The 27,092-nt window shown below is 33.0% G+C and overlaps 1 protein-coding gene across 2 annotated transcripts; it reads right to left on the minus strand.

Annotated features, from left to right (window-relative positions):
* Window positions 1-634: 634 nt before the first annotated feature.
* Window positions 635-6,096, minus strand: LOC149580590 (uncharacterized). Of its 2 annotated transcripts, none has more exons than XM_089792098.1 (4): window positions 5,905-6,096; window positions 5,427-5,545; window positions 5,181-5,331; window positions 635-2,743 (listed from the first exon to the last, which is right to left on the minus strand). In XM_089792098.1, exon 4 carries the CDS (start codon window positions 2,540-2,542, stop codon window positions 866-868), a length of 1,677 nt encoding a protein of 558 aa, XP_089648224.1. In that variant the 5' UTR covers window positions 2,543-2,743; window positions 5,181-5,331; window positions 5,427-5,545; window positions 5,905-6,096; the 3' UTR covers window positions 635-865. The 2 variants fall into 2 exon arrangements, with proteins under 2 accessions (XP_089648224.1, XP_089648216.1); XM_089792090.1 differs by having other exon boundaries at window positions 5,181-5,344.
* Between the last annotated feature and the right edge of the window lie 20,996 nt (window positions 6,097-27,092).

The raw sequence follows: 27,092 nt of genomic DNA on the forward strand, positions 1-27,092 counted from the left end.
ATGATTAATGTTTATGGCAGTTAGGCAATAGCCTACAACACAATGATAACTTGTGAACCTCTCATGTGGGAGGTCTTGGGTTCAAATTCGCTTAACACATAAAAATAATTAATTACAACAAATAACAATAATTAATCTAGACTTCTGGCATTTACCAATTCAAAAAAAAATGTTTATGACAGTGAATTATGATTATCTTTCTTTTGAAATCAATTTTAACAAAAAAAAAAAATTAAATGTTTCTTTATTTGACCTTCAATATTTCTTTGACATAGCTATTACACCAAAAAAAAACAAAAAAAAGAAAAATCATACTTAAAGTAATATTGTTGTATCAAATTATAATTTTACATCTCATTTATCAATTATTACTCCAAAATAGTAATAAACGTACTAAAACGGGTTTAGTAGCTCAATTGCTAAGGCACAACAGCAAACGAAGGTCATATTAAGTCCTAGCTGGTCTATATCAGCTGTGTAAATTTGAACTGACTGAGCTCGAAACACATACAGAATGGTGCTGGCTTAAACAAGTGTTGAAAAAAGCCACCTTGATAGACAGAACGAAGGAAGGACTATAATTCAGTTGATAAAAAAACTCCAAATACAAGTAAAACATCTTAGACTCAAATCCTAACAGAACTATTTAACTTAACATTTATATTGATTTAAAAGTTGTAGGAAAGAAAACACTTAGTTTTATTCAGCAATTAGACAAACTATAATTGCTAACGAGACAGGACACTTCGAAAAAGTCACGCTCTTCTAGAGGTGAATCACCGACAAGTACATTGTCGAAAGTGGTGAGCACCAGTTACACAAAACCTCTTTTCTCTAACAATATGATGCAGCACTTTCACTTCTATCAGCGAATAACTACATTTTTCAACTCTAACTTGTAGAGTGGTGGATAGCCGCTTCTGACATAGGCGTTGATGGACTCTACGAAACGGCGGACATACACTGTACCAGATTTGCTGTCATAAGATTTCAATGAACCCGTCTTTAGCTCTGCCATGTAATGTGCAAATATAAACAGTTTTTTGGCCTCCCCCGCGCTACAATCGATATCCACTGATGCAGTGTGAATTTTAACTGCCATCATCGATTTCTTTCCAGTTTCCATATCCGCTGATATTGCAGAATGAGTGTCATTACATGTGTAGAATGTTATTTCTTTATTCTCGGTCTCATTACCACATAAGATAGAAGTCTTACACTCTTTTAGCGACGGCCTTGACCCCTTTGATGCAAGATGCCCCAATTTTAACGAACATTTGGTATTGTCGAAGATCCACTCAATATAAACCGAGTCACAGTTTGAGATACAATTTGAGCCACACTTCGAATCACAGTTTGGACTACATTTGAGCAGATATGGTACACCTGCAGAGAGAATATTATCTCCCAAGCAGTCAGCGGAGGTTATACGCTGAATCGTAGACTGAGAGTCAAATTTTGCACCTCCAGCAATGATGACCTTTACATCGCCCTTGACAATCCTTGAATGGAAGTCATTGCTGGGCTTCAAACGCACCTCCATCCAGCTACACCACCAATATACCGACCTCCTCGTTTTATATGGCAGCCGGTCACACACAAACTGTACTCCTCTGCACAAGTGTTTATCGATCCAGCGAGCAACGGACAGCCTCAGTGCTGTGCTGAACCCCATCACTGCCGCTGTGATGCTTAGAGATGCAGAGATGGCCCAATCAACTTGCTTTTGAGTCTGTAAGAACATACCCACAAAGTTTAATGTTGCTCGCAGCTTATCTTCAGATAATAATAAGTTGACAGGCAGAAAGTAATCATGATCCAGCCGAACAACCGCACGGTTGTCCAATATCACTGAATCCAACACTTCTCCAAACTCCATGATATCCCCTGTGACCACTTCCTCCCATATTTCTTTATGGTTTTTCACAAACACTGAATCTTCATCAGCAACTTTTCCAATGTACTTCATCGTTTCCCAAATTTTATCTGTGATGTAATAAACAGGCCCATCATGACTTGGAATCTTCTCTCCTTTTTCTCCATCCTTTTGCTCCGCCGATAGAGTCCTCACTTGCATCTTGTCTCCATCCATTCGCTCCAGTTCAAATTCCTGACCCAGGTATTTCACTGAGACTGGCCTGCCAGTCTCAGATTCTGGCTTCGATTCAGTCTTTACTTGCATCTCGTCTGCATCCATTCGCTCCAGTTCAAATTTCTGACCCAGGTATTTCACTGAGACTGATCTGCCAATCTCAGATTCTGCATTCATCTCCCTGACATTTGTAGGATCCTTCTGCATTTCTACTTTTGAAACATCTCCTGCTGCGGTGGTATGAGGCATCACTTTTTTGAAGACCCGGCCTTCAAATTCCCTGAGCTGTTTGTAATCTGTGAAAGGGAAACGGCAGCAATCGAGAAAGTAGGCGATGCTGCAATGAATGACCGCCCAAAGAGGCGTCGTCTTAATGATCAGAAAAAGGCCAAGGCTAAGTTGCAGTGATGGCACCAACACCCTCGTTACAACTTTCTTTGCTCCCGGCATGGTGTGTACGCGGATAATGAACCACAAAGATGTTGAAGATACAGCACTCCGCCCCGACACCAATGAATGGTCTTAGGTTGCGTCGGTTCTTTCCTCTTCTCCCTTTCCACTAAAAATATGGCGGACCAAGAGCTCTTTACTCTTCTTTTGCCTTCTGACTTTTCATAGATTTTTTATAATTTTCCTTAGATCTAGATACCTCTGTTCAGTGAGGATACCAAATGTCAACGCATATTTAAAATCCTTTAAGTAGAGGATAATCCATATAATGAAATTAAACAAACACAAAATGAGAAAAATAATCTACAATTAAGCAACTTATTTGTGTAGATATTTCCTCTTTTCCATTCTTCTTGATGAATAGCTCCTTATCCTTCTCCATTAATTGAAATATTAATCTTACATATTAAATAAAGATTATAGATACAAGATCAGCTTACAAGTATAATCTGAAACTGCAATAACTGTTTCACGCAAGAATTGTATAAAGATAAAAGTCGATTTTTAAAAATAACTTCAATTTTATCATATTAATAAATATGAAACCATACTCTATCCATTCTTTTTGTCTCTGTGTGGATTTACCGAACGGCTTAAACATCACACACTAATGCTTCATTCCTAGAGTAAAAGTGTTAAATAGTCAAAGTTTGACTTACTTTTCCAAACTTAATTTCGTTGTTAGTGTGATGTTTAAGGCTGGATTTACAAGAACTATATAAAGCTTGTACTGAATTTTAAATATAAACTCAGTATTATCAAATAAATAAAATCAAAATTTTGCACAATCTATATAATAATAGATTATTCTTGTCTTGATTTTAATTGTGAAATTTTTCATATTGGCAAATAGTCAAATAAAAGAAATCCAGAAATAAACGACGGAAACTAAAATAATTATAATAATAAGACTTAAGATTTTAATATAACGTGGCATTGGAATGGACTCCCTCTCTCCTATTAATGTTAAATAGTACTCGATTGGCGGGACGTCTGATAAAAATTTTATTCCTTCTTTATTATTTGTTCTCTGTCAGTCAACTTAATACGTATGGAACTGTCCGGATCCTCGCTGGCTTTCGGCTGGAATTTGATTCTTATTTAAGAGAGGTCTCCCAAAGAGGCACAGGCTAATGTTCATCTAAAATGTAAACAAAGTTAAACTTTTTGTTTTTCAGATTTATGAAAATGTAGTGATTTGCTTCTTAATTTTCTGTTGTTTTCGACCATAAATTTGAAATTCGAAGAATGAAATTTTCAGAAAAATACATGATGTTTTAGATTTTTTGAAAATTAGCCAGCCTAAAATACAGTGGTCTTATAAAAGAAAGAGGGTAGTTTGGGTAGACTTCATATATTTTTTTAAACCCTTTAATCTTTTTAAATTTTGTTTCCAATTAAAAACTTAGAGATTGTTTCAATCTATCTTTTATGAGAATAAATAGAATCCATAGCAGTGCTAAGTGACCTTCAATGTTGGTGATTTAATTTAGTCTTTCAAATTATAATTTTATTTTGTATAAAGAATGTCATATTATATAGATTGTAAATGCACAATGAAATATTCACAGATTATTTATTCTAGAGCTCTGTTTTCCTCTGTTTGATATCTGTAATTTGTTTCTTGTCTTTTACCAAGATCTAATTCAATTTACAGATTTAAATTCAAATTCTATGTTCACAAGGATGAAACATTCTCTATAGGTCTCAGACCCCAATCTTGGGAAAGAGATGATTCCAACGGGACTGAGCCTCCCCTAAATTCTACTAATTTTATAATAATCACAACTTTAAAAAAAAATTTAGCTAGTATTTTTTCATTTCAAATAATAGATCTGTAATAAATATTTTTAAAATTTCTATTACAGCTATTAATTAAAGATTGCACATTTCCGCAATCTATGAAAATTGTATGGAGTGCTTTAAAATTAGATTGTACATACAGTTTTTACATCAATGATCTATCATCACAGCTAATACTAACAGTCATAACTAATCCTCATGCTACTCTCTTTATCCAAATAATAGACAATTAAGTATGACTGTACTAATTGATACAAATAAAACTGTCACAATCAAATTTAGAAAACTTCAATTTAAATTTGATGAATTTAATTCATATAATTATAAGTTTCCCCAAAAAATCATTAAATAATCATTAAAAGTTTGGTTGACGGGCAACGCCGACCGTTATATGACCGGCCTCCTCTGCAGACTCTACAAATTTGTCGTTACAGTGTAGTTATTCTAGCTGAATGCCAGATGCCAGGTATTTCCTTACTGAAACCAGTATAATTTATAGAACATTACAAAAACTAAAATAATGGTAAGAGTAAATAAAGACATCGCGGCTACAAACATAAATAATTTAAAATAAAAGTATGAAATTTACAGCGTCCCCTATTTCAGATTATCCTAGTGTTCCATTTAATGTCAGCGAGTGTTATGTAATTTCAGCTCAGTTTTACAATTCTAGTTTACCGTGCGTGTGATATTTTTCATGATCATCGTCATCACAGACACACACACGACCCAAATCCTAAGTATAAAACAAAAAATTTGACTGTCAGAAATATGCAATAACCTGCTAAATACGAGCAAAAACTACACCTGAAAAAGTACTGCAAATGGAGCCTACCTCTGCTTAACAGATCCACAAGTTTGTGTTACAGCTCTCACTAGTCTCCACTTTCAATGGCGCGCTCCAGTCTATTTGCTGCTTGCAATTACAGGAAGCGCCTACAAAGTCCGCCCATCTGCAACGGCGAGAAGCCAGCGATCCCTTTGAGCTGCCGGCACAATCTGTAAACATCGGTTAAATCTGCTTACTGTAAACATTTGTTTACTGTAAACTATCGCAGGGGAAAAATGAACAAACCCTAACCTTTTTGCCAGTACGAAATTTGGGGCAAATTGAAACAAACGTTTAGGATTTTCCAGTGACACGCAAAAGCTTGTAACCGAAGAAGGTAAATGCCTTTCTGTAAGCTGTAATTTCCATTGCTGCACAAAGATTTAGCAAGCTAAGTGTTAATAGTAAATTGTATGCGAAAACAGGACATTAAATTGTATGTCTTTCTGTAAACTGTAATTTCCATTGCTGCACAAAGATTTAGTAAGCTAAGTGTCAATAGTAAATTGTATGCGAAAACAGGGCATTAAATTGTATGTCTTTCTGTAAACTGTAATTTCCTTTGCTGCACAAAGATTTAGTAAGCTAAGTGTTAATAGTAAATTGTGTGCGAAAACAGGCCATTAATCCCACGAAAGCCCTTTCTAAACAACTACTGAACATGTTGGAAAAAGGACTTTCTGTTGAGGAAGACTTTCAAGAGACAAGAAAAAGAAGATTCACAGCTTACGTTTCACAGTCGGAGACCAGAAATTTTCTACAAGTAAAAACTTCAGTGGCTGTGGAACTGTGTTGTCTGTAACCCTATCTGAGCATGAGTGTAGTCCCCCCCATTCACATTCGCAATTCGCAAACTCTGATCGTTGACATTTTTTGCAGTGGATGCTAAATTTATTTATTTTAGCAGCAGGTATGCGGTCCCAAATTTCCAAGGAAAACAATAAAATATACATCGCGGTCAGTTGTCCTTACTTACTACAGTAGAAGCAGATACCTACTCTTCCCACATTTTTTGGACCATGAAAAAAATATAAGTATGCATGCAAAAAAATATACATCGCGGTCAGTATAAGTAAGATCAAGTATCTACACCCATTATTAGTAAGTATCTACATACTTGCTACAGTAAAAGGGACCATGAAGTATGATTTTCAATTGAACTAAAGGAAGGTAATGTACTTACTAATATTATCTTATAAAATGGATAACATCTTGATGTGAACAATATATGATGTTCTTACTTAATGCTAATAATTAAAATAATTTACAAAAAAAGTAGGAAGGAGCAAACTATTTGTAGAAATAGTGATGGATGTTATATCTATGATGGATGTTCATAGGAGCAAACACTATCTCTCTCTCTCTTTCTATCTATCTCTCCCTCTCCCTCCCTTCTATCTTATATTCACATCACTTTATCTTCCTTTACCTCTCTCCTTATCATTCATCTTACCATTTATATCTCTCAATCTTTCACTCTTTGTCTTCTTCTATATCTCTCTATCTCTTTCTTTGTGTCTTCCTCTTACCCTCTATCTCTATACATGTATCCAAGTGCTCTTTATCAATTCATCTTCATATGTCTCTTGAGCTCTTACCATATTTAAATATTTATGTCTTTTTGCATGTATTTATTCTTCAATATCTCCCTCTATTGGTATTGCATAAGCTTATATGCACTTTGATGTCTACTATTTGTTACAATAATTGTAGGTGATATTATATTCACATTTATTCAGTTTTATTATAGAAATGAAATGCTTTAAAATCATAAATTTAATATTATCTAGAAATTATATCAGCATTATATAAAATCTAAGATACAAATTACAACTTTTTTAAAATATTGTATAAATATTGAAATTAATTTCTTTTAAAGATATTCAAGTAATTGAAAGCATAAAGGTAAGTGTCACACATCTTCATACATATGACACTAATAGTGGCAATGAGGTGGGAAGTTCCAAGTTTTTGTACATATAAGCATATATGCAAAAGTAGAATTATATATGTAATATATATGTTATATAAGTATGAGATATTTTCCATAGCAAGTCAAATTCTGATATTATAATCCAACTTCAACTATGTAGTATTGAGCCAAAATCACTAACTTGTTCTTCACCTCCTAGAATGTCCTAGTCCCACGCCTCTCTAAGAAAAATAGACAAATAGGCAAAGTTTAAGTAGATAAAAATTTTAAAAAGTTACACATTAAAATCTAATGAAAAATGACTCGATAACCTTAGTCAATAAGATTTTTTTAAATTATGCTCAAATAATACATATTATCAATCATTGAAATCATCTAAATTAAATTATATAAAAATTTCTTCAATATATATAGCATCTTAAAATTACAACAAAATATTTTTTTCTAATTTAAATTTATTTTAGTTTCAATATTATTAATTTAAATTTAAATACACTCACTTTAACTTTCTAAATTGTTTTACGCCATCATAGGAGTATTTCTTCTTGTAAATTATAGGCTCATTCATGATGTCCAATTCCTGAAAGAAAACCAAAATAAGTGGTTTACTCATTTTCTTTCTAAACATTTACCAAGTCAAAATAATGTTTAAAAATGTGGTATTGGCAAAATTAAGTCAATAGGTTTCTTCTCCTAGAAAATGTTCAGTTATAAATCCAACATTCTTATGCCATAGAAATGGAAAGTGTTGTTGAAGATGTGGTGTAGGTGAGCATAGATGTGAATGTGTTGCCCGGATATCAAAAATTTCTCTGAATTTTCAAAATCCTTGTCATGTCAAACTATGGTTATTCCTTAGACACACCTCTTTTTAAAGGTTCAAATGGTTGCTTCTCCTCAATCTTTTTAAGCACTTTTGCCTTTCAAATATCTTTGGCTCATTCCTATCTCCATCTAGCATTTCAAATTTTTGAAATCCGGTTCTCGAGTCTCAAGTTATCTAAGGTTAATGAAGCATCCCAAAACACATATTTCATCTTAAAATCTTAACCTCTCCATCAAAAAAATGTTAAAATAAGTTCCCAAAACACATATTTTCAAATAAATCATTAACCATTAACCTCATTTAAAAATGTTAAGGTCATTTCAAAATCTTAACTTCTCCATCTAAAAGGTTAAGATAACTTTTTAAAATGCATATTTCCTTCCTAATCATTAACCATTAACCTCCAAAAACATTAAGGGTTGGGCTCCAAAACACGTGTTTCATCTTAAAATCTTAACATTTTTCATCAAAAGTGTTTAGATAAAATCCCAAAACATGTCTTCTAACCTATTAACCTTAACATCTCATCCAAAAAGGTTAAGGTTGGAATTTGAAAAGCATATTTTACATTCAATTATTAACTTCTTTGATCCAAGTTGATAAATGACAATATATATCGTAAGATGACTTCATCGCACATGTTTTTGGATGCAGTTAAAAGAAATTGGTGAAGATGAATTAGAGGCACTCAATCAAAAATGAAGATACACTCAATCAATTCTTATATAATTAGGACTCCAATTTGCCAGATGTTTCTTAGTTATATCTCAAATATAGAGCCATGGAGATGAAAATTTGTGACACATGAAATATTTATCATGGACATGCATTATGGAAGCAGAGAAGTACATACCAACGTTTGACAAAACTCTTCAATCTCTAGCTCTCACCCACAGGATATGTATTCCATCAATCACTTAGAAACCTTTTCATAAGAATTGAGCCTTTGATACAAGAGATGCCATATGATAGAACACGTTTCTATTATGCTATTGCTAATTTGTTGGAAATATTATGATAGGCCAAGTTATGGAGAGGGGAGGGATGCATTAGTAACTTATAAAACTTAATCATTGATAGTAATTAATCCATCATGTGTATTCTGATCTAATTGCATGCATGATAAACTAAAAGCATCAAAACATTCATAACACTATGACACACAATCTGGTGACCTAGAAACCTTCCAAATAGAAAGTATAACTAGGATGGAGATGATACCCACAAGCTTTAGTACTACAGTATAAAGTTGGCCTATTAAGGCTTATAATGATCACTTTTGATTATCTACCTTTTTAGGAGCAATAAGGACTACTAGGTCCACCTTGTAAAAGGATTTACAAACATACAATGAAGTATGCACTCAGTCAAGAGATTTACACAAGACTATTAGCTCTACCTTGTTAAAGGATTTGACTGATCCACCTATTAGGATGAAACAGTAGCTAATCTTTGATCTGCAACTTGGTTTGTTGAATGAGATTCCTCTGAGTGTAGAAATCACCTTGTTGTGATAGATTAAAATTTTCTACTCCTTATACTATTGTAGCCTTTCTAATTCGTTCTTCTCTTTTCTCTGCTTGTTACATTATATTATGCCATCATACTGCATGTTTTTTATCTAATACAATACACTACATATATACCAATCCAATTTACAAATTAAAAAGTTGACCACAATACAAGTTTACACAAAAATCACAAAGTGAGCCCAAATGAAGAAACTTGGGTTTAGAAAACTAGCTTGGTGAAGTTTTGATACATGATGTCCATTGTCAATACTTGACATCATCATGCACTTGGTATACATAGAAGCTCGGTTCATGTTGATCACTTTCAAGTAGTCTTGAAATTGGTCTGCACTGGTGACTCAACAAATACTATGAGACTTAGCATATAAACTAAATCACTTGATTCATACTGCATAGCTCGATCAATGCTATCATTATGAGCTCAGTATAAACTAAGTCACTTGGTTATTACTAAGTAGCTCGGTTAACACTAGACTCTCATCATAGTAATTACGAGCTTGATAAGCATTGCACAACTCGGCTTACGCTGATAAAGTCAGCATACATTGTTATGCTTGATTTATACTACTAATCAAGTACTTTGTAGCAACTACTCAGTGCACACTAAATACTATACAAGGGACTTGGTAGCAATTGAAATGCTTGGTTAACACTATTAACTGTATGATACTGGGTAGATACTTACAATATGAATAAGTGTATGTCACTAATAGAAAACATGAGTAAAATGTCAACAATCTCCCCCTTTGGCATTAGTGACAAAAATACTTATCAATAAAAACTAAATTCAAAATGTTCAAGAACACCTTTATCCATCACCTCATGTCTCCAACTTGGTAGAGCATACTATTTTTGAGATTTTTCAAATTTGGTTTTATAAGAGATGTATTTATGCACATGAATACTATAGTAATGCTCCCCCGTACATAATATGCAGTATACTTTACATCTTTTCACAACTCATATATACATTTTGTCTCTTTTTTTTATAATATATCTATATAGATTCTTTCACCCTTTATACAATATACATGTTCTCCTCTTTTCTACAATCTTCAATCTTCTCCCCCTTTATAACATTAATGCCAAAGATTTATTGCTATATATACTATACAATAATGCCAAAATGTGACAATAAATCTTAATGTACCTTTAAGATAAGTGCCAAAGTCTTGTCCCAATTCTCTTGCAACACCTTGCATTTGTGCAATGCAATCTGCACTTCTACTAACAATTCAATCATATGGTTTGCAATGGAGAAGTTGTTGTCATGGATTAGCGTTTTAGCATGTGCAATGTGTTTCTACAATGTATCCATGTTTGGAAGAATCATATTATCAATATATATCAATGTATCTCTTATTCTCACCTCTTCTCTCAGCAATTTTGCGTACATATCAGTGAAGAATTTGATCCTGGTGTAATGGGTAGAGTTGTAGCTTGGGTCAAGTTGCAATTGTTGTGAACTTGCCTTTAGATCCTTATCAATTTTTAATAGTTTATCTTTTATTTCCTCAGTGAAAATTGATATACTATAGAGTTTACCAAATAGTAAAGGCACATTGTTGCAATAGGTCTCCAGTGAGCCTAGAATAGTAGATAATTCTACTTGATGGATAGCAATTTCTTTAGCAATAAGTTCTAAAACCTTATTCTCAAACTTCTCAGCTCTCTACAACAATTTTTCTTGACCATTCAAATCATTATTGAACTTTTCCAAGACTACCTCTGCTAACTAGTTCAAAATTGGTTGAGAAGTATCAACCTCTATGTTTAGAGCCTTTGCTAGGATATTTTTAGCATCCTCAATTATTTTGAATTCCTTATTCCTCTCTTCTCTAAGCCTTTGTTTCTTGTCTTTCTTCTAAATAATTTCTCCAAAAACATGCATCTAATCAGGATTGAGATTTGAGATGTCCCAATTAGGAATGACAATCTCCTCACCAAGTTCTATGTCTTCTTCCTTCTCTTTACCTTTACCCAAAAATCTTATGCTTGGTTGAGTCTTGGTCTCAACTATCTTTGCACTTATTAATTGCATACTAGGAATGGAAATAATTGTAGAAGTGGTAGGACTCACTAAAAACATGGATTCTACACTTATTTTCATAGAAATACTTAGCGTTACCAAGACTGATGTAGAGGGAAGTGTTGGCTACTCAGTAGATGAAGTCAATGCGGTGCTAAGCTAGATGGGTGTAGAAACTAATTGAGTACTTGTGCTAACTGTGTTTGTCACAATCAATCCTACTGAAGATTTCTCCGAGCTTGATGTTTTCATAACTTTTCTTGGAGAATGAGGAAGTGAGGCTATGTGTTGGAAATATAGAAGGAGTAATTGAGGGGGGGGCGGGGGGGGGGGGGATGAATTAGTTACCACTAAAATAAATCCCAGATCCCTTAGATGTCAACAATAAAATTAAACTGAGAAATCTGATTGTTGGTGTTCTTTAGTAAACATAGAAAATGTTGTATCTCGGTAAATACAGAGTGTGATTTACTTTTAAACATTCATGGTGATTAATTTGTTAGCATAAAAGAAATAACATGAACACATGAGATACTAGGATTTAACGTGAAAACCCAATATGGGAAAAACCACCAATATAACTAGTTACTATTTTTCACTCTTCTGAAGTGAGCCTTGTTAGGAGCCAACCTAATTAAAGGTTACAAAACACACTATTAAGTGTGACCTTGTTAGAGGATTTAATTCACCTTGTTAGGAGTGGCCTTGCAAAAGGTCTTAAAAAAATTCAATGGCACTGTCACCTTGTTAGAGGATTTACTACTGGCTGTTAAACCAACTCTGTTAAGAGATTTTAGATCACTACTACAATGGTAAGAGAGTAATGATGAAATGACCTAATTGTGATGCAATTGAATTGCTGATTATAGATCTCTATTCTACTTCATACATGATCCTTCGTGATCAAATAACACTTTTCTACTCCACAAGGATATGTGCTTATCCTTCAAGTTCACTCTTACTCTTTCCTTCTCAATTCAATCAACACACTTGCATATGCACTAAAAATCTCAAGTTGACCTTTCATTTATACCATCCAGATTATCAAGCTAGCTCAATTTCAAATTACAATAACCAACAATCATTATAATAGTTGGCTAGAAATAATACATGAAATAATTAAGCTTCTTATGCTAAAATAATAAAATCCTTTGTTAGCTGACCCTGCTCGGTAAACATTGGTTCTAAGATGATTTCCTATGTTAACCAACAAAAGCTTGGTTAACACTGTGAACTTATAAAACTATCCTTTGGCAACCGAGTGAACTCGGTGAATACTAACTTTTTCCAACTTTCCTTTGCTAACAATGTGAACTCAGTTAATACTATTTCATGCCTAAATTCCTTTGACACCCGAGTGAACTCGGTAGACACTGTCTTCACAAAGTAATCTTCAAGAATGCTTGGTAGACAAGGACAACTATTGTGTTGACCAATTGAGCTTGATAAGCACTAACTGACAATTGATATGACATTTGTGTAACATCAAAGAAAACACACAATTAGATAATTGTATCCAATAATCTCCCTCTTTGGCATTGATGGCAACACAACATGTCATAGCACATTGAAATTTGAGAACCAATCTTTTTTTGATAGAAAGGTTCTCCCTCTTAGATTTTTACCAAAAAAATCTTCTTTTTCATGCAGTAATCTCCATCTATGAATGAATTACATAAATTCTAATATCGTATACTTCTCCGTCAAAAGATATAAACAAATTTTAGAATGATATGACAACAATCTTCTCCCTCTTTGACAACACATGCCAAAGACATCACATACCAAATTAGTATCAATGTACCTTGAGTACTGATTCATATGCAATATTACCTTTGACTATGCTACATCAACTGATTGATCTTGAACTTGGCTCCTATTGATGCATCACTAAAAACTTTATTTAGTGAGCTTTAGATAGGGGAATGACCCCTAACTTACCACTTAAATACAAGAATGTATCCTTAGGTAATGGCTTGGTAAATATGTCTATAATTTTTTCTTTTGTGTGAACATATTCCAATATAATTTCTTTATCATACACTAGTTCTTTGACAAAATGATATTTTATGGTAACGTGCTTAGTTTTGAAATGCATCACTAGGTTTTTTGATATGTTAATTGTGCCTGTGTTATGACAATACATGATAAATGGTTCGTGGATCTCAACCTTCATGCCTTCCAACAATTGTTTAAACCAAACAATGTTAGAACAATTTACTATTACTGCAACATATTTTGCTTCTACTATAGATTGGGATATGTAGTTTTTCTTTTTGCTTGTCCAAGATACCAATCATTTACCAAGTAAGAATGCTCCACCACTTGTACTTTTTCTATCATCAAGATTTCCTACCCAATCAGCATTATTAAATACTTTTAGGTCTAATTTTCCTCCAAGTTTGTACCATAAACCATAGTCTTCAGTACCTTTTACATATCTCAAAATTCTTTTGATTGCCATCATATGACTTTCTCTAGGTTTACTCGAGAATCTTGACAATATCCCAAATGCTAAAGCAATATCAAGCCTTGTATGAACTACATACTATAATTTTTCAATCATTAATCTATATAAGGTCTAATCTACCTCTTTTGAATCATCATCTTTGGTAAGTTTTAGTCCAGTACACATGAGGGTTCCAACTAGTTTAGAATTTTCCATTCTAAATTTCTTGAGTATCTCTTTCATATACTTAGATTGAGTAATGTAGAGACCATTCATACTTTTTTGTATTTGTAGTCCAACAATATTTTTTATCTCACTAAACATGGACATTTCAAACTCTTTGTACATTTGTTCTAAAAATTCTTTGCATGGATCATCATTCCCTATAAATAAAGTGTCATCCACAAATATTTATGCCAATACAATCTTGTTATCTGGTCCTTCCTTGATAGACAAACTACTATTATCATTTTTCTTTGAAAACCAATATATATTCTGCAACCTTTCATACCATGCTCTAGGAGCTTGTTTCAAACCATACAGTGCCTTGTGTAATTTGCAGACCATGTCCCTTTTGTCTACATCAACAAAACCTTCTAGTTGTTCAATGTAGACTTCTTTGTCCGATATATCATTGAGAAATGCAAATTTAACATCCACCTGATATACTTTAAATCCTCTATGAGCAGCATATGCAAGAAGAGTCCTAACACCTTCTAATCTTGCAACAGGAGAAAAAGTCTCACCACAATCAATTCTTTCTTCTTGAGAGTAGCCTTTACACACAAATCTTGCTTTGTTTCTTGATACTTGTCAATCTTCATTCAGCTTATTTTTGAATACCCATTTTGTTCCAATCACATTTTTGTCTTTAGGCCTTAGAATGAGGGTCCAAGTTTTGTTCTTATTTATTTGTTCTATTTTTTCATTCATAGCCTCAATCTAATTTTCATTTTCCAATGCATCTTTAACACTTCTAGGTTCAAAATTAGTAAGTAAACATGTACCTTTTAGCTTACTTCTTGTCATAGTACCTTCTAATTTATCTCCAATAATCTGATCAAGTGCATGATGCCTTTTGACATATTTGGCCAATATAGGTTCTTTGCATTTTGAATGAATTGCACTATCTTCATTTCGAACTTCAACTTCTAGCTTAGCTTGCTCAAACTTGGTAGGCATTGGCTCGGTAGCTTTAGAATGTGACTCAAGTCCTTGTGACTCGATTTGAACTTCTTACAAGTCGGAACTAAAGAAGACACTAAAGGTGAAGTCTCCTTATTGATAGACATGTTTGGAAATTAACCATATTCAAAGTAAACAAATTTTCTGTAATCTTCTGGTTCCTTTCTGCTTTGTTCTTTAGTTCTTTCTGTGAACTTATCAACTCTCACATATGCACTTTCTATGATTTTATTAGTAGACAAATTCAAACATCTATATGCCTTACTTTTGCAAGAATATCCTAAGAATATACCTTGATCACCTTTTACATCAAACTTTCTTTTTCTAGAATCTTTCAAGATGTAACATTCACTTCAAAATACTTTCAGGTAACTTACATTGGGTTTGTAGCCATACCATAATTCATAGGGATTTTTATATGAGTCCTTCAACTATACTCGGTTCAAAGTATGAAATGTAGTGTTGATGGCTTCCTTCCAGCATTTGATAGCAAAATTATTTTCAATCATTAGAGTCCTTACACAATCCATGATGGATATGTTTCTTCTTTCAGCTATTACATTCTGCTTACGAGTACTAGGGGCTGATAGCTATCTTTTGATTCCTCTTTCAATGCAAAAGTTATTGAATTCATTGGAGATGAATTCACCACCTCTTTTTAATCTTAAGAATTTCACTCTTTTCCCTATTTCCTTCTCTATTCTTGCTAGATACCATTTGAATTTCTTAAATGCATCTGACTTATCTCTAAGATAGATAGCAACAATCATTCTGGAATAGTCATCAAGAAAAAGAATAAAGAATTTTTCTCCACTATAGTTTTCTATTCCAATGGGTCCACGTAGATCAATATGCAAAATTTCCAAAACATCTTTAGACTGATAGTTTTTTCTTTTAAAACTACTCTTTCCTATTTTTCCAATCTAACAATTCTTGCTTAAAGCAACATCAGGTTTCTTCAAACTAGGGATACCTCTTTCTTTTTTGAATTTTCTTATCTCAGGACCATATTATCAAAGTTTAAATGACATAATCTTCTATGCCATAACCAATTTTCTTCCTTTTGATCAATAAAACATGAACAATCACCATGATTGAGATAAAATAGGTTACCTCTTGTTTGTTTGCTTGATCCAATTAAATTACCTTTGTCATCCAGTAGTCTTGCCTTGCCATGCATGAATTCCACCTTGAATCCAATGTTTATTAGCTATGCCACACTTAGTTGATTATGTTTTAGTCCTTCAACCCAATAGGCATTATCACATACAAGTTCTTTAGTTAAAGAGATTTGACCTTTCCCTTTTATGCAACAAGGTTTATTGTTTCCAAACCTTACACTTCCTCCTTCATAGTCTTCAAAGTGTTCAAACTTTGTTTTTTCTATAGTCATATGATGTGAACATCCATTATTTATGATCCATGTGTCATTTTTACCCGCATGAGCAATAAGTACCATCTTATCTTCTTCTTCATTAGATTCATCTTTCACAACAATGTATACTATTTCATCTTCATTGTTATAAAAATCTTTAGCCTTAAAACTAGTCTTCTTACCTTTGTGCCTGAATGATTTGAGATTTTTGATATCCTTCTTGCCATTGAACTTGTGACTTTTCTTTTCATCCTTGCTTTCTTTGTTTGGGCATTTGGCAACAATATGACCAATTTCTTCACATGAAAAACTAATTAGGGGAACTTTACCTTGGTATTTTCCTCTACTTCCAGAATATTTCCTTGCAAGTAAAGCTTCAAAAACTTCAAGATCACTATCAGAACTTTCCTTTGATTCTTCTTCACTTTCTGACTGAATGTCCTTTATTTTCTTGCCTTTCTCTTTGACTAAAAGTTTGGCTTCAAATTCAAATTCAATATTCCTAGAAGCTGGAACATAATTGTCAAAGTTGTCTAGATCAAAAGTTGTCAATCTTCCTACTAAGGTATCGAAACTTATCTTGTGATTTGGCTCACACCTCTTTTCTTGAATAGAAAATACTCTAATTTAATAGATAGGAATAAATTTTCTAAGAACTTTACTTACAATAGTTTCATCCTTAATTTTTCTATCAACAACTCTGATTATACTAACACTAGCTTTGATTATTTCCACATATTTTGCAACATTTTCATCTTCTCTCATTCTCGTTTGATCAAATTTTCCTCTATGGCTTTCTACTTTGGCTCTCCTCACATTTTCATCACCGCCATAGATATCCTTTAACTTGTTCCACATATCAAAAGCAATCTTGTAGTCCTTAATATCATTAAATTTATCATAGATAAGAGCAGATGCAATATCAATCATCATGGTGTTATGGTTCTTTTTCTCAACAATATCTCCAATAGATAATGTACCAATAGGGGTTTTTTATTGTTCATCAAGTTATTTCAAGCTTGAATCACTAATGGAGGCTAGATGAAGTCTCATGAGTCCCTACCATGTTGAAAAGTTATCTCTATTTAGCTTTGAAATTTCTCTCTTGTAAGACATCTTGATCTTTAGCTTAGGTCCTTGAAACCTTTCCTACAAGCACCAAAATCTTTGATATTAATTTTTGGAAATATAGAAGGAGTAACTGAGAGGGGGGGTGAATTAGTTACCACTTAAATAAATCCCAGATCCCTTAGATGTCAATAATAAAATTAAACTGAGAAATCTGATTGCTGTTATTATTTGGAAAACACATAGAAAATGTTGTATCTCAGTAAATGAAGAGTGGGATTTACTTTTAAAAATTCATGGTGATTATTTTGTAAGCATAAAAGAAATAACATGAACATATGAGACACCAAGATTTAACGTGGAAACCCAATATGGGAAAAACCACCAACATAACTAGTTAATATTTTTCACTCTTCTAAAGTGAGCCCTATTAGGAGCCAACTTGGTTAAAGGTTACAAAACACATTGTTAGGAGTAACCTTGTTAGAAGATCTAATTCACCCTGTTAGGAGTAGCCTTGCAAGAGGTCTTAAAATAATTCAATGGAATTGTCACCTTGTTAGAGGATTTACAACTAGCTATTAAACTAACTCTGTTAAGAGATTTTAGATCACTAAGTTACAATGGTAAGAGAGTAACAATGAAATGACCTAATTGTAATGCAACTGAATTGTTGATTACAGATCTCTATTCTGCTTCATATATGATCCTTCCTGATCGAGTAACACTTTTCTGCTCCATAAGGATACCTACTTCTCCTTCAAGTTCACTCTTACTCTTTCCTTCTCAATTCAATCAGCACACTTGCATACACACTAAAAATCTCAAGTTGACCTTTCATTTATACCATCTAGATTATCAAGCTGGCTCAATTTCAAATTACAATAACCAACAATCATTATAATAGTTGGCTAGAAACAATACTTGAAATAATTAAGCTTCTTATGCCAAAATAATAAAATCCTTTGTTAGTCGACCCTGCTCAGTAAACATTGGTTCTAAGATGATTTCCTGTGTTAACCAACAAAAGCTTGGTTAACACTGTGAACTTATAAAAATATCCTTTGGCAACAAAGTGAACTCGGTGAATACTAACTCTATCCAACTTTCCTTTGCTAACAATGTAAACTCAGTTAATACTATTTCCTGCCTAAATTCCTTTGACACTTGAGTGAGCTTGGTCAACACTGTCTTCACAAAGTAATCTTTAGAAATGCTTCATAGACAAGTAAACTATCTTGTTGACCAAGTGAGCTTGATAAGCACTAACTGAAAACTGATATGATGTTTGTGTAATATTAAAGAAAAACACACAATTAGACAATTTTATCCAACAATCTCCCTCTTTGGCATTGATGGAAACACAACAGGTCATAGCACATTGAAATTTGAGAACCAATTTTTCTTTGATAGAAATTTTCTCCCTCTTATATTTTCACCAAAAAATATCTTCTTTTTCATGCTGTAATCTCCCTTTCTAAAGGAATTACATAACTTCTAAGATCGTATACTTCTCCCTCAAAAGATATAAATTTTTTTAGAAAGATATGACAGTAATCTTCTCCCTCTTTGATAAGACATGCCAAAGACAACATATACCAAATTAGTATCAATGTACCTTGAGTACTGATTCATATGCAATATTCTTTTTTACTATGCTACATCAACTGATTGATCTTGAACTTGGTTCCTATTGATGCATCAATAAAAACTTTATTTAGTGACCTTTAGACAGGGGAATGACCCCTAACTTACCTCTTAGATACAAGAATGTATCCTTAGGTAATGGCTTGGTGAATATGTCTACAATCTATTCTTTTGTGTGAACATATTTCAATATGATTTCTTTTTCATACACCAGTTCTCTGACAAAATGATATTTTATGGCAATGTGCTTGGTTTTGAACTGCATCACTGGGTTCTTTAATATGTTAATTGCACTCATGTTATGGCAATACATGACAAATGGTTCTTTGATCTCAACCTTCATGCCTTCCAACAATTGTTTAAAGCAAACAATGTTAGAACAATTTACTGTTACTGCTACATATTTTACTTCTACTATAGATTGGGATATGCAATTTTTCTTTTTGCTTGTCCAAGATACCAATCTTTTACCAAGAAAGAATTCTAGACCACTTTTACTTTTTCTATCATCAAGATTTCCTACCCAATCAGCATCAGTGAATACTTTTAGGTCTAATTTTCCTCCTAGTTTGTACCATAAACCATAGTCTTTAGTACCTTTTAGATATCTCAAAGTTCTTTTGATTGCCATCATATGATTTTCTCTAGGTTTAGTTGAGAATCTTGACACTATCCCAAATGCTAAAGCAATATCAAGCCTTGTATGAGCTACATACTATAATTTTTCAATCATTAATCTATATAAGGTCTAATCTACCTCTTTTGAATCATCATCTTTGGTAAGTTTTAGTCCAGTACACATGAAGGTTCCAACTAGTTTAGAATTTTCCATTCTAAATTTCTTGAGTATCTCTTTCATATACTTAGATTGAGTAATGTAGAGACCATTCATACTTTGTTGTATCTATTGTCCAACAATATTTTTTATCTCACTAAACATGGACATTTCAAACTCTTTGTACATTTGTTCTAAACATTCTTTGCATGGACCATCATTCCTTGTAAATAGATTTTCATCCACAAATATTTCTGCCAATACAATCTTGTTATCTAGTCCTTCCTTGATATACAAACTACTATTATCCTTTTTTCTTTGAAAATGAAACTGTATAAGGTAGTTCTATAAACTTTCGTACCATGCTCTAGGAGCTTGTTTCAGACCATACAGTTCCTTATGTAATTTGAAAACCATGTCCCTTTTGTCTGGATCAACAAAACCTTCTAGTTTGTTCATTGTAGACTTCTTCATCCAATATACCATTGAGAAATGCAAATTTAACATCCACCTGATATACTTTAAATCCTCTATGAGAAACATATGGAAGAAGAGTCCTAACACCTTATAATCTTGCAATAGGAGAAAAAGTCTCACCACAATCAATTCCTTCTTGTTGAGAGTAGCCTTTACACACCAATCTTGCTTTGTTTCTTGATACTTTTCCATCTTCATTCAACTTATTTTTTAATACCCATTTTGTTCCAATTACATTTCTATCTTTAGGCCTTGGAACAAGGGTCTAAGTTTCATTCTTCTTTATTTGTTCTATTTCTTCATTTATAGCATCAATCCAATTTTCATTGTCCAATGCATCTTTAACACTTCTAGGTTCAAAATCAGCAAGTAAACTTGTACCTTATAGCTTACTTCTTGTCATAATACCTTTTGATTTATCTCCAATAATCTGATCAAGTGCATGATGCCTTTTGACATATTTGGCCAATACAGGTTCTTTGCATTTTGAATAAATTGCACTATCTTCATTTTGGACTTCAACTTCTGGCTCAACTTGCTCAAACTTGGTAGGTATTCGCTCAGTAGCTTCAGCAGGTGACTCAAGTCCTTGTGACTCGATTTGAACTTCTTAGAACTTGGTAACTGAAGAAGACACTAAAGGTGAAGTCTCCTTATTGATAGATGTGTCTGGAAATTAATCAAGTTCAAAGTAAACAAATCTTCTATAGTCTTTTGGTTCCTTTTTGCTTTCTTCTTTAGTTCTTTCTATGAACTCATCAATTCTCACATGTGCACTTTCTATGGTTTTATGAGTAGAAAAATTCAAACATTTATATGCCTTACATCTGCAAGAATATCGTAAGAGTATACCTTCATCACCTTTTACATCAAATTTTCTTTTTCTAGACTCTTTCAAGATATAACATTCACTTCCAAATACTTTCAGGTAACTTATATTGGGTTTTTAGCCATACCATAATTCTTAGGGATTTTTATATGAATCCTTCAACTATACTAGGTTCAAAGTATGAAATGTAGTGTTGATGGCTTCCTTCCAGTATTTGATAGCAACATTCTTTTCAATCATTAGAGTCCTTACACAATCCATGATGGATATGTTCCTTCTTTCAGCTATTCAATTCTGCTCGAGAGTACTAGGGGATGATACCTATCTTTTGATTCCTCTTTCAATTTAAAAGTTATTGAATTCATTAGAAATGAATTCACCACCTCTTTCTAATCTTAAGCATTTCACTCTTTTCCTTATTTCCTTCTCTATTCTTGCTATATACCATTTGAATTTCTCAAATGCTTCTGACTTATCTCTAAGATACATAACAGTCATCATTCTAGAATAGTCATCAAGAAAAAGAATAAATAATTTTTCTCCACTATAGCTTTCTATTCCAATGGGTCCACATAGGTCAATATGCACAATTCTCAAAACATCTTTAGACTGATAGTTGTTGCTTTTAAAAATAATCTTTCATGTTTTGCCAATTTGACAATTCTTGCTTAAACCAACATCAAGTCTTTTCAAACTAGGGATACCTCTTTCTTTTCTGAATTTTCTTATCCTAACCATATTATCAAAGTTTACATGGCATAATCTTCTATGCCATAAACAATTTTCTTCCATTTGAGCAATAAAACATGAACAATCACCATGATCAAGATAAAATAGGTTTCCTCTTGTTTGTTTGCTTCGTCCAATTAGATTACCTTTGTCATCTAGTAGTCTTGCCTTGCCATGCATGAATTCTGCCTTGAATCCAACATTGATTAGTTTTTCCACATTTAGTAGATTATGTTTTAGTCCTTCAAGCTAATAAACATTATCACATACAAGTTCTTTAGTTAAAGAGATTTGACCTTTCCCTTTTATGCAACAAGGTTTATTGTTTCCAAACCTTAAACTTCCTCCTTCATAGTCTTCAAAGTGTTCAAACTTTTTTTTTTCTATAGTCATATGATGTGAAAATCCACTTTTTATGACTCATGTGTCATTTTTACTAACATGAGAGATAAGTACCATCTTATCTTCTTCTTAATTAGATTCATCTTTCACATCAATGTATACTATTTCATCTTCACTATTATCAGAATCTTTAGGCATAAAACAAGTCTTCTTACCTTTATCCTTGAATGATTTGAGATTTTCAATATCCTTCTTGCCATTGAACTTGTGACTTTTCTTTTCATCCTTGTTTTCTTTGTTTGGGCATATGGTAGCAATATGACCAATTTCTTCACATGAAAAATAGATTAGGAGAACTTTACCTTGGTATTTTCCTTTACTTCTAGAGTATTTCCTTGCAAGTAAAGCTTCAACAACTTCAAGATTAGTATAAGAACATTCCTTTGATTCTTCTTCACTTTCTGAATGAATGTCCTTTATTTTCTTACCTTTCTCTTTGAGTGAAAGTTTGGCTTCAAATTCAGATTCAATATTCTTGGAAGCTAGAACATAATTGTCAAAGTTGTCTAGCTCAAAAGCTATCAATCTTCCTACTAAGGAATCCAAACTTATCTTGTGATTTGGGTCACACCTCTTTTCTTGAATAGAAAATACTCTAATTGCATATATAGGAAGAAATGTTCTAAGAAATTTACTTAAAATAGTTTCATCCTTAATTTTTTCTTCAAAAGCTCTGGTTGTACTGACACTGGCTTTGATTCTTTCCACATATTTGGAAACATTTTCATCTTCTCTAATTCTCATTTGATCAAACTGTCCTCTAAGGCTTTCTGCTTTGGCTCTCCTCACATTTTCATCACCATCATATATTTCCTTTATCTTGTTGCACATATCAAAAGAAATCTTGTAGTCCTTTATATCATCAAATTTATCATAGATAAAAGTAGATGTAATATTAATCATCATGGTGTTATGGTTCTTTTTCTCAACAATATCTCCAATAGATAATGTACCAATAGGGGCTGTGTATTGTTCATCAAGGTATTTCAAGCTTGAATCACTAATGGAGGCTAGATGTAGTCTCATGAGTCCCTACCATGCTGAAAAGTTATCTCTATTTAGCTTTGAAATTTCTCTCTTGTAAGACATCTTGATCTTTAGCTTAGGTCCTTGAAACCTTTCCTGCAAGCACCAAAATCTCTGATATTAATTGTTGGAAATATATAAGGAGTAACTGAGATGGGGGTTGAATTAGTTACCACTAAAATAAATCCTAGATCTCTTAGATGTCAACAATAAAATTAAACCAAGAAATTTGATTGCTACTATTATTCAATAAACACAGAGAAAATGGTGTATCTCGGTAAATGTAGAGTGGGATTTACTTTTAAAAATTCATGGTGATTAATTTGTAAGCATAAAAGAAATAACATGAACACATGAGACACCAGGATTTAATGTGGAAACCCAATATGGGAAAAATGACCAATGTAACTAGTTACTATTTTTCACTCTTCTAAAGTGAGCCTTGTTAGGAGCCAACCTAGTTAAAGGTTACAAAATACACTGTTAGGAGTGACCTTGTTAGAGGATTTAATTCACCCTGTTAGGAGTAGCATTGCAAGAGGTCTTAAATCAATTCAATGGAACTATCACCTTGTTAGAGGATTTACAACGAGCTATTAAACCAACTTTGTTAGGAGATTTTAGATCACTACTACAATGGTAAGAGAGTAACAATGAAATGATCTTATTGTGATGCAACTGAATTTCTGATTACAGATCTCTATTCTACTTCATATATTATCCTTCCTAATTAAATAACACTTTTCTACTCCACAAGGATACCTACTTATCCTTCAAGTTCACTCTTACTCTTTCCTTCTCAATTCAATCAGCACACTTGGATACATACTAAAAATCTCAACTTGACCTTTCATTTACACCATCTAAATTGTCAAGTTAGCTCAATTTCAAATTACAATAACCTATAATCATCACCATAGTTGGCTAGGAACAATACTTGTAATAATTAAGCTTCTTATGCCAAAAGAATAAAATCCTTCATTGGCCAACCTTGCTTGGTAAACATTGGTTGTAAGACAATTTCTTGTGTTAACCAACAGAAACTTGGTTAACACTACAAACTCACAAAAATATCCATTAGCAACCGAGTGAACTCGATAAGTATTGACTCTATCCAACTTTCCTTTTCTAACCATGTGAACTTGGTTAATACTATTTCCTGGCTGAATTCCTTTAACACCCGAGTGAACTCGGTAGACACTGTCTTCGCAATGTAATCTTCAGAAACACTAGGTAGACAAGGAAAATTATCTTTTTGACCAAGTGAGCTCGGTAAGCATTGATTGATGACTGATATGACATTTTTGTAACATGAAAGACAACACACAATTAGACAATTGTATCTAACACTATGACTGTTGCAACAATTTTCATCAGGTCGGTATCCTTAGTATCTTGTATATCTTCCTCAGTAGCTTCCTACCCCTCTTCCTCTTCATCATCAATTTCTTCATCCTTTTCTAGTTCATCATTATCATCTTTGTCACTGACACTAACTACAAACTCACTCAGCTTGTGAAGAAGATAAATGTTCTTCCATGTGTTTGTAGCATTCTTCACTACATGCTCAATGTCTTTTAATAGTACAAGACAAGTGTTGAATCTCAAAGTAAGCTTTTCTTCATTTTTCTTTAGAGATTCCTTTACCTCCTTGTCATCTAGATTTGGAATGAGTTGCCTCAAGGTCTACTCATTTATGTCTAATGCATTTTTCATGACATTTTCCTATCTTGGCTTGACATTTTCCATTAGAACAAGCTAGTCTAGGGAGTATATCCACTTACCCGTTTTGGTTATTAATATATCTTCTATTTTCCTTTTCTCTTTTGCAGTCCTAGTATCATACTTCAATGCCTTGAAATTTTTTATCCCAGATCCTGATTCTAATTCTTTCATCCTTTCCTCAAAAGTAGGTGGAGGCCTCTTGAAGATTACATCTCCTCCTTCTTTATCTACTTTCTTTCTAGATGACCTTTTGGTAAATAAAGCAATAGATGTCTTGGTAGGCTTGGTAATAATTACTTTACCTTTCTTCTTTAGTGGCTCTTCATTGTCTTTGCTTCATCTTCTCCTTTGCCTTTAGTCAACAAAAGAGTGTAACTGGTTTTCAGTTTGGAAATTCTGTTCTTTCTTTGTTGACCACCAAAGGGAGTTTAATTTCAAGCTCAATTTTTGCCTCATCATAAGTGCAAAATTATGTAGCTTTAGGGTCAATAGGCTCATTAATCAAGGCTTCAATATTGTCCTTGGTTTCATCTATTTTTACTTCATAGCCAAGGGGCTTTACCCATACTATCCTTGGTCTTACTACTTGAATGTATACTTTATCACTATCAACTATGAAACAAACATCATCTTTGTAGTCTTCAACTAGTTTCTTAGGAATTCTAAATATGTTATTCATATTTTCTTTGAATGCATCAAAGTAGTTATCCATAATAGTTACATAGTTCTCTCCCATTTCAACAACATATTCATTAATTTGATAAAGAGAAGGTACATCTTTCCTCCAAACTACTGTAACTTTAGATGGAAAAAGAACTTTTGCACATAGAAAAATAAACAAGTCAAAATTGAACTGAACTTACATGGATTGTTCTCTAAAGTTTTTAGGCTTTCTATGTTTTTGTTGAACTTGTTCAACAACAACTCGACAAGGTCAAGTAGCAAGTTATTCTTGACTACCTTGTATGGCAAATCTACTGCTTCATATAATACATTGTTTAATATGCTCAAACTATATATCTTGTGAGTGATGACATGTATCTCAAACTTGAGTTCCATGTTAGTAACACAACTAATTTTTGTTCCCCTTCCATCCCATTTGGCAAGGGTTTTCTTCTCCAGTTCAACCTGACTTAGGGTTTTAGTCATTTTCACTTTTTTCAACATGGGAAGACTAGTGATCCTATGGATCATCTTTTTAGTTATCAAAATGGGTTGTTCTAAACATAGTTGACCATTGTCTACATGACTAAGATTATACCTTATCCATTTTACTTGAAATTCATATAGTATGTGTGAGATGTGAGTTAATCCTTTAGTTCCAAGATGTTGATGCTCATATTTCAACATATCATTAATGCATAATTGATTCAACGATTCATACATCTCCAGTGTTCCAATGTCTTGAATAGCACATTTTAAATGTGAAAAATTATCATTGATTAATAGTACCTTTGGTTGAATTTGTGATTGAGCTCTGCTCATATCTAGGACATTCTAGTTTTCCTATAATAGATCAAGTGGAAATGGTGGAGTCACCCAATTCTTGAGTGACATCTTCATTACTACTTGGACTTGTATTTTAAGAAGATTTTGGAACCCATTGATGACTCATCTACTTTCTGATGTTATTAACTTTTGCCTTCTTTTCATCTTCAATTCTTCTAGTATACATACAGTTCTTGACAAGTTGACTAGGTTTTGTACAAATGAAACATCTTTTGGTAGTATGTCTTGTCCTCATATGATGTTTTACACATTTCATTCCAATGTGTTCAAATTCTCTGTAATAATGAGATCTACACTAAGTGTTATAGTCCTAAACAAATATAGCTTTTACAATTTTCTTTACTAGGTTTAATATCCTAGTTTTGCATTCTGATGACTTGTGCCCATGATTCTTACATTTGT

Source organism: Cupressus sempervirens, chromosome 1, assembly GCF_028749045.1.
Source record: "Cupressus sempervirens isolate cs-2001-9-10 chromosome 1, ASM2874904v1, whole genome shotgun sequence".
Taxonomy (NCBI): domain Eukaryota; kingdom Viridiplantae; phylum Streptophyta; class Pinopsida; order Cupressales; family Cupressaceae; genus Cupressus; species Cupressus sempervirens.

Coding starts and splice junctions, on each gene's coding strand:
- LOC149580590 (XM_089792098.1), bottom strand. CDS start 2,542: ATGCCGGGAGCAAAGAAAGTTGTAACGAGGGTGTTGGTGCCATCACTG.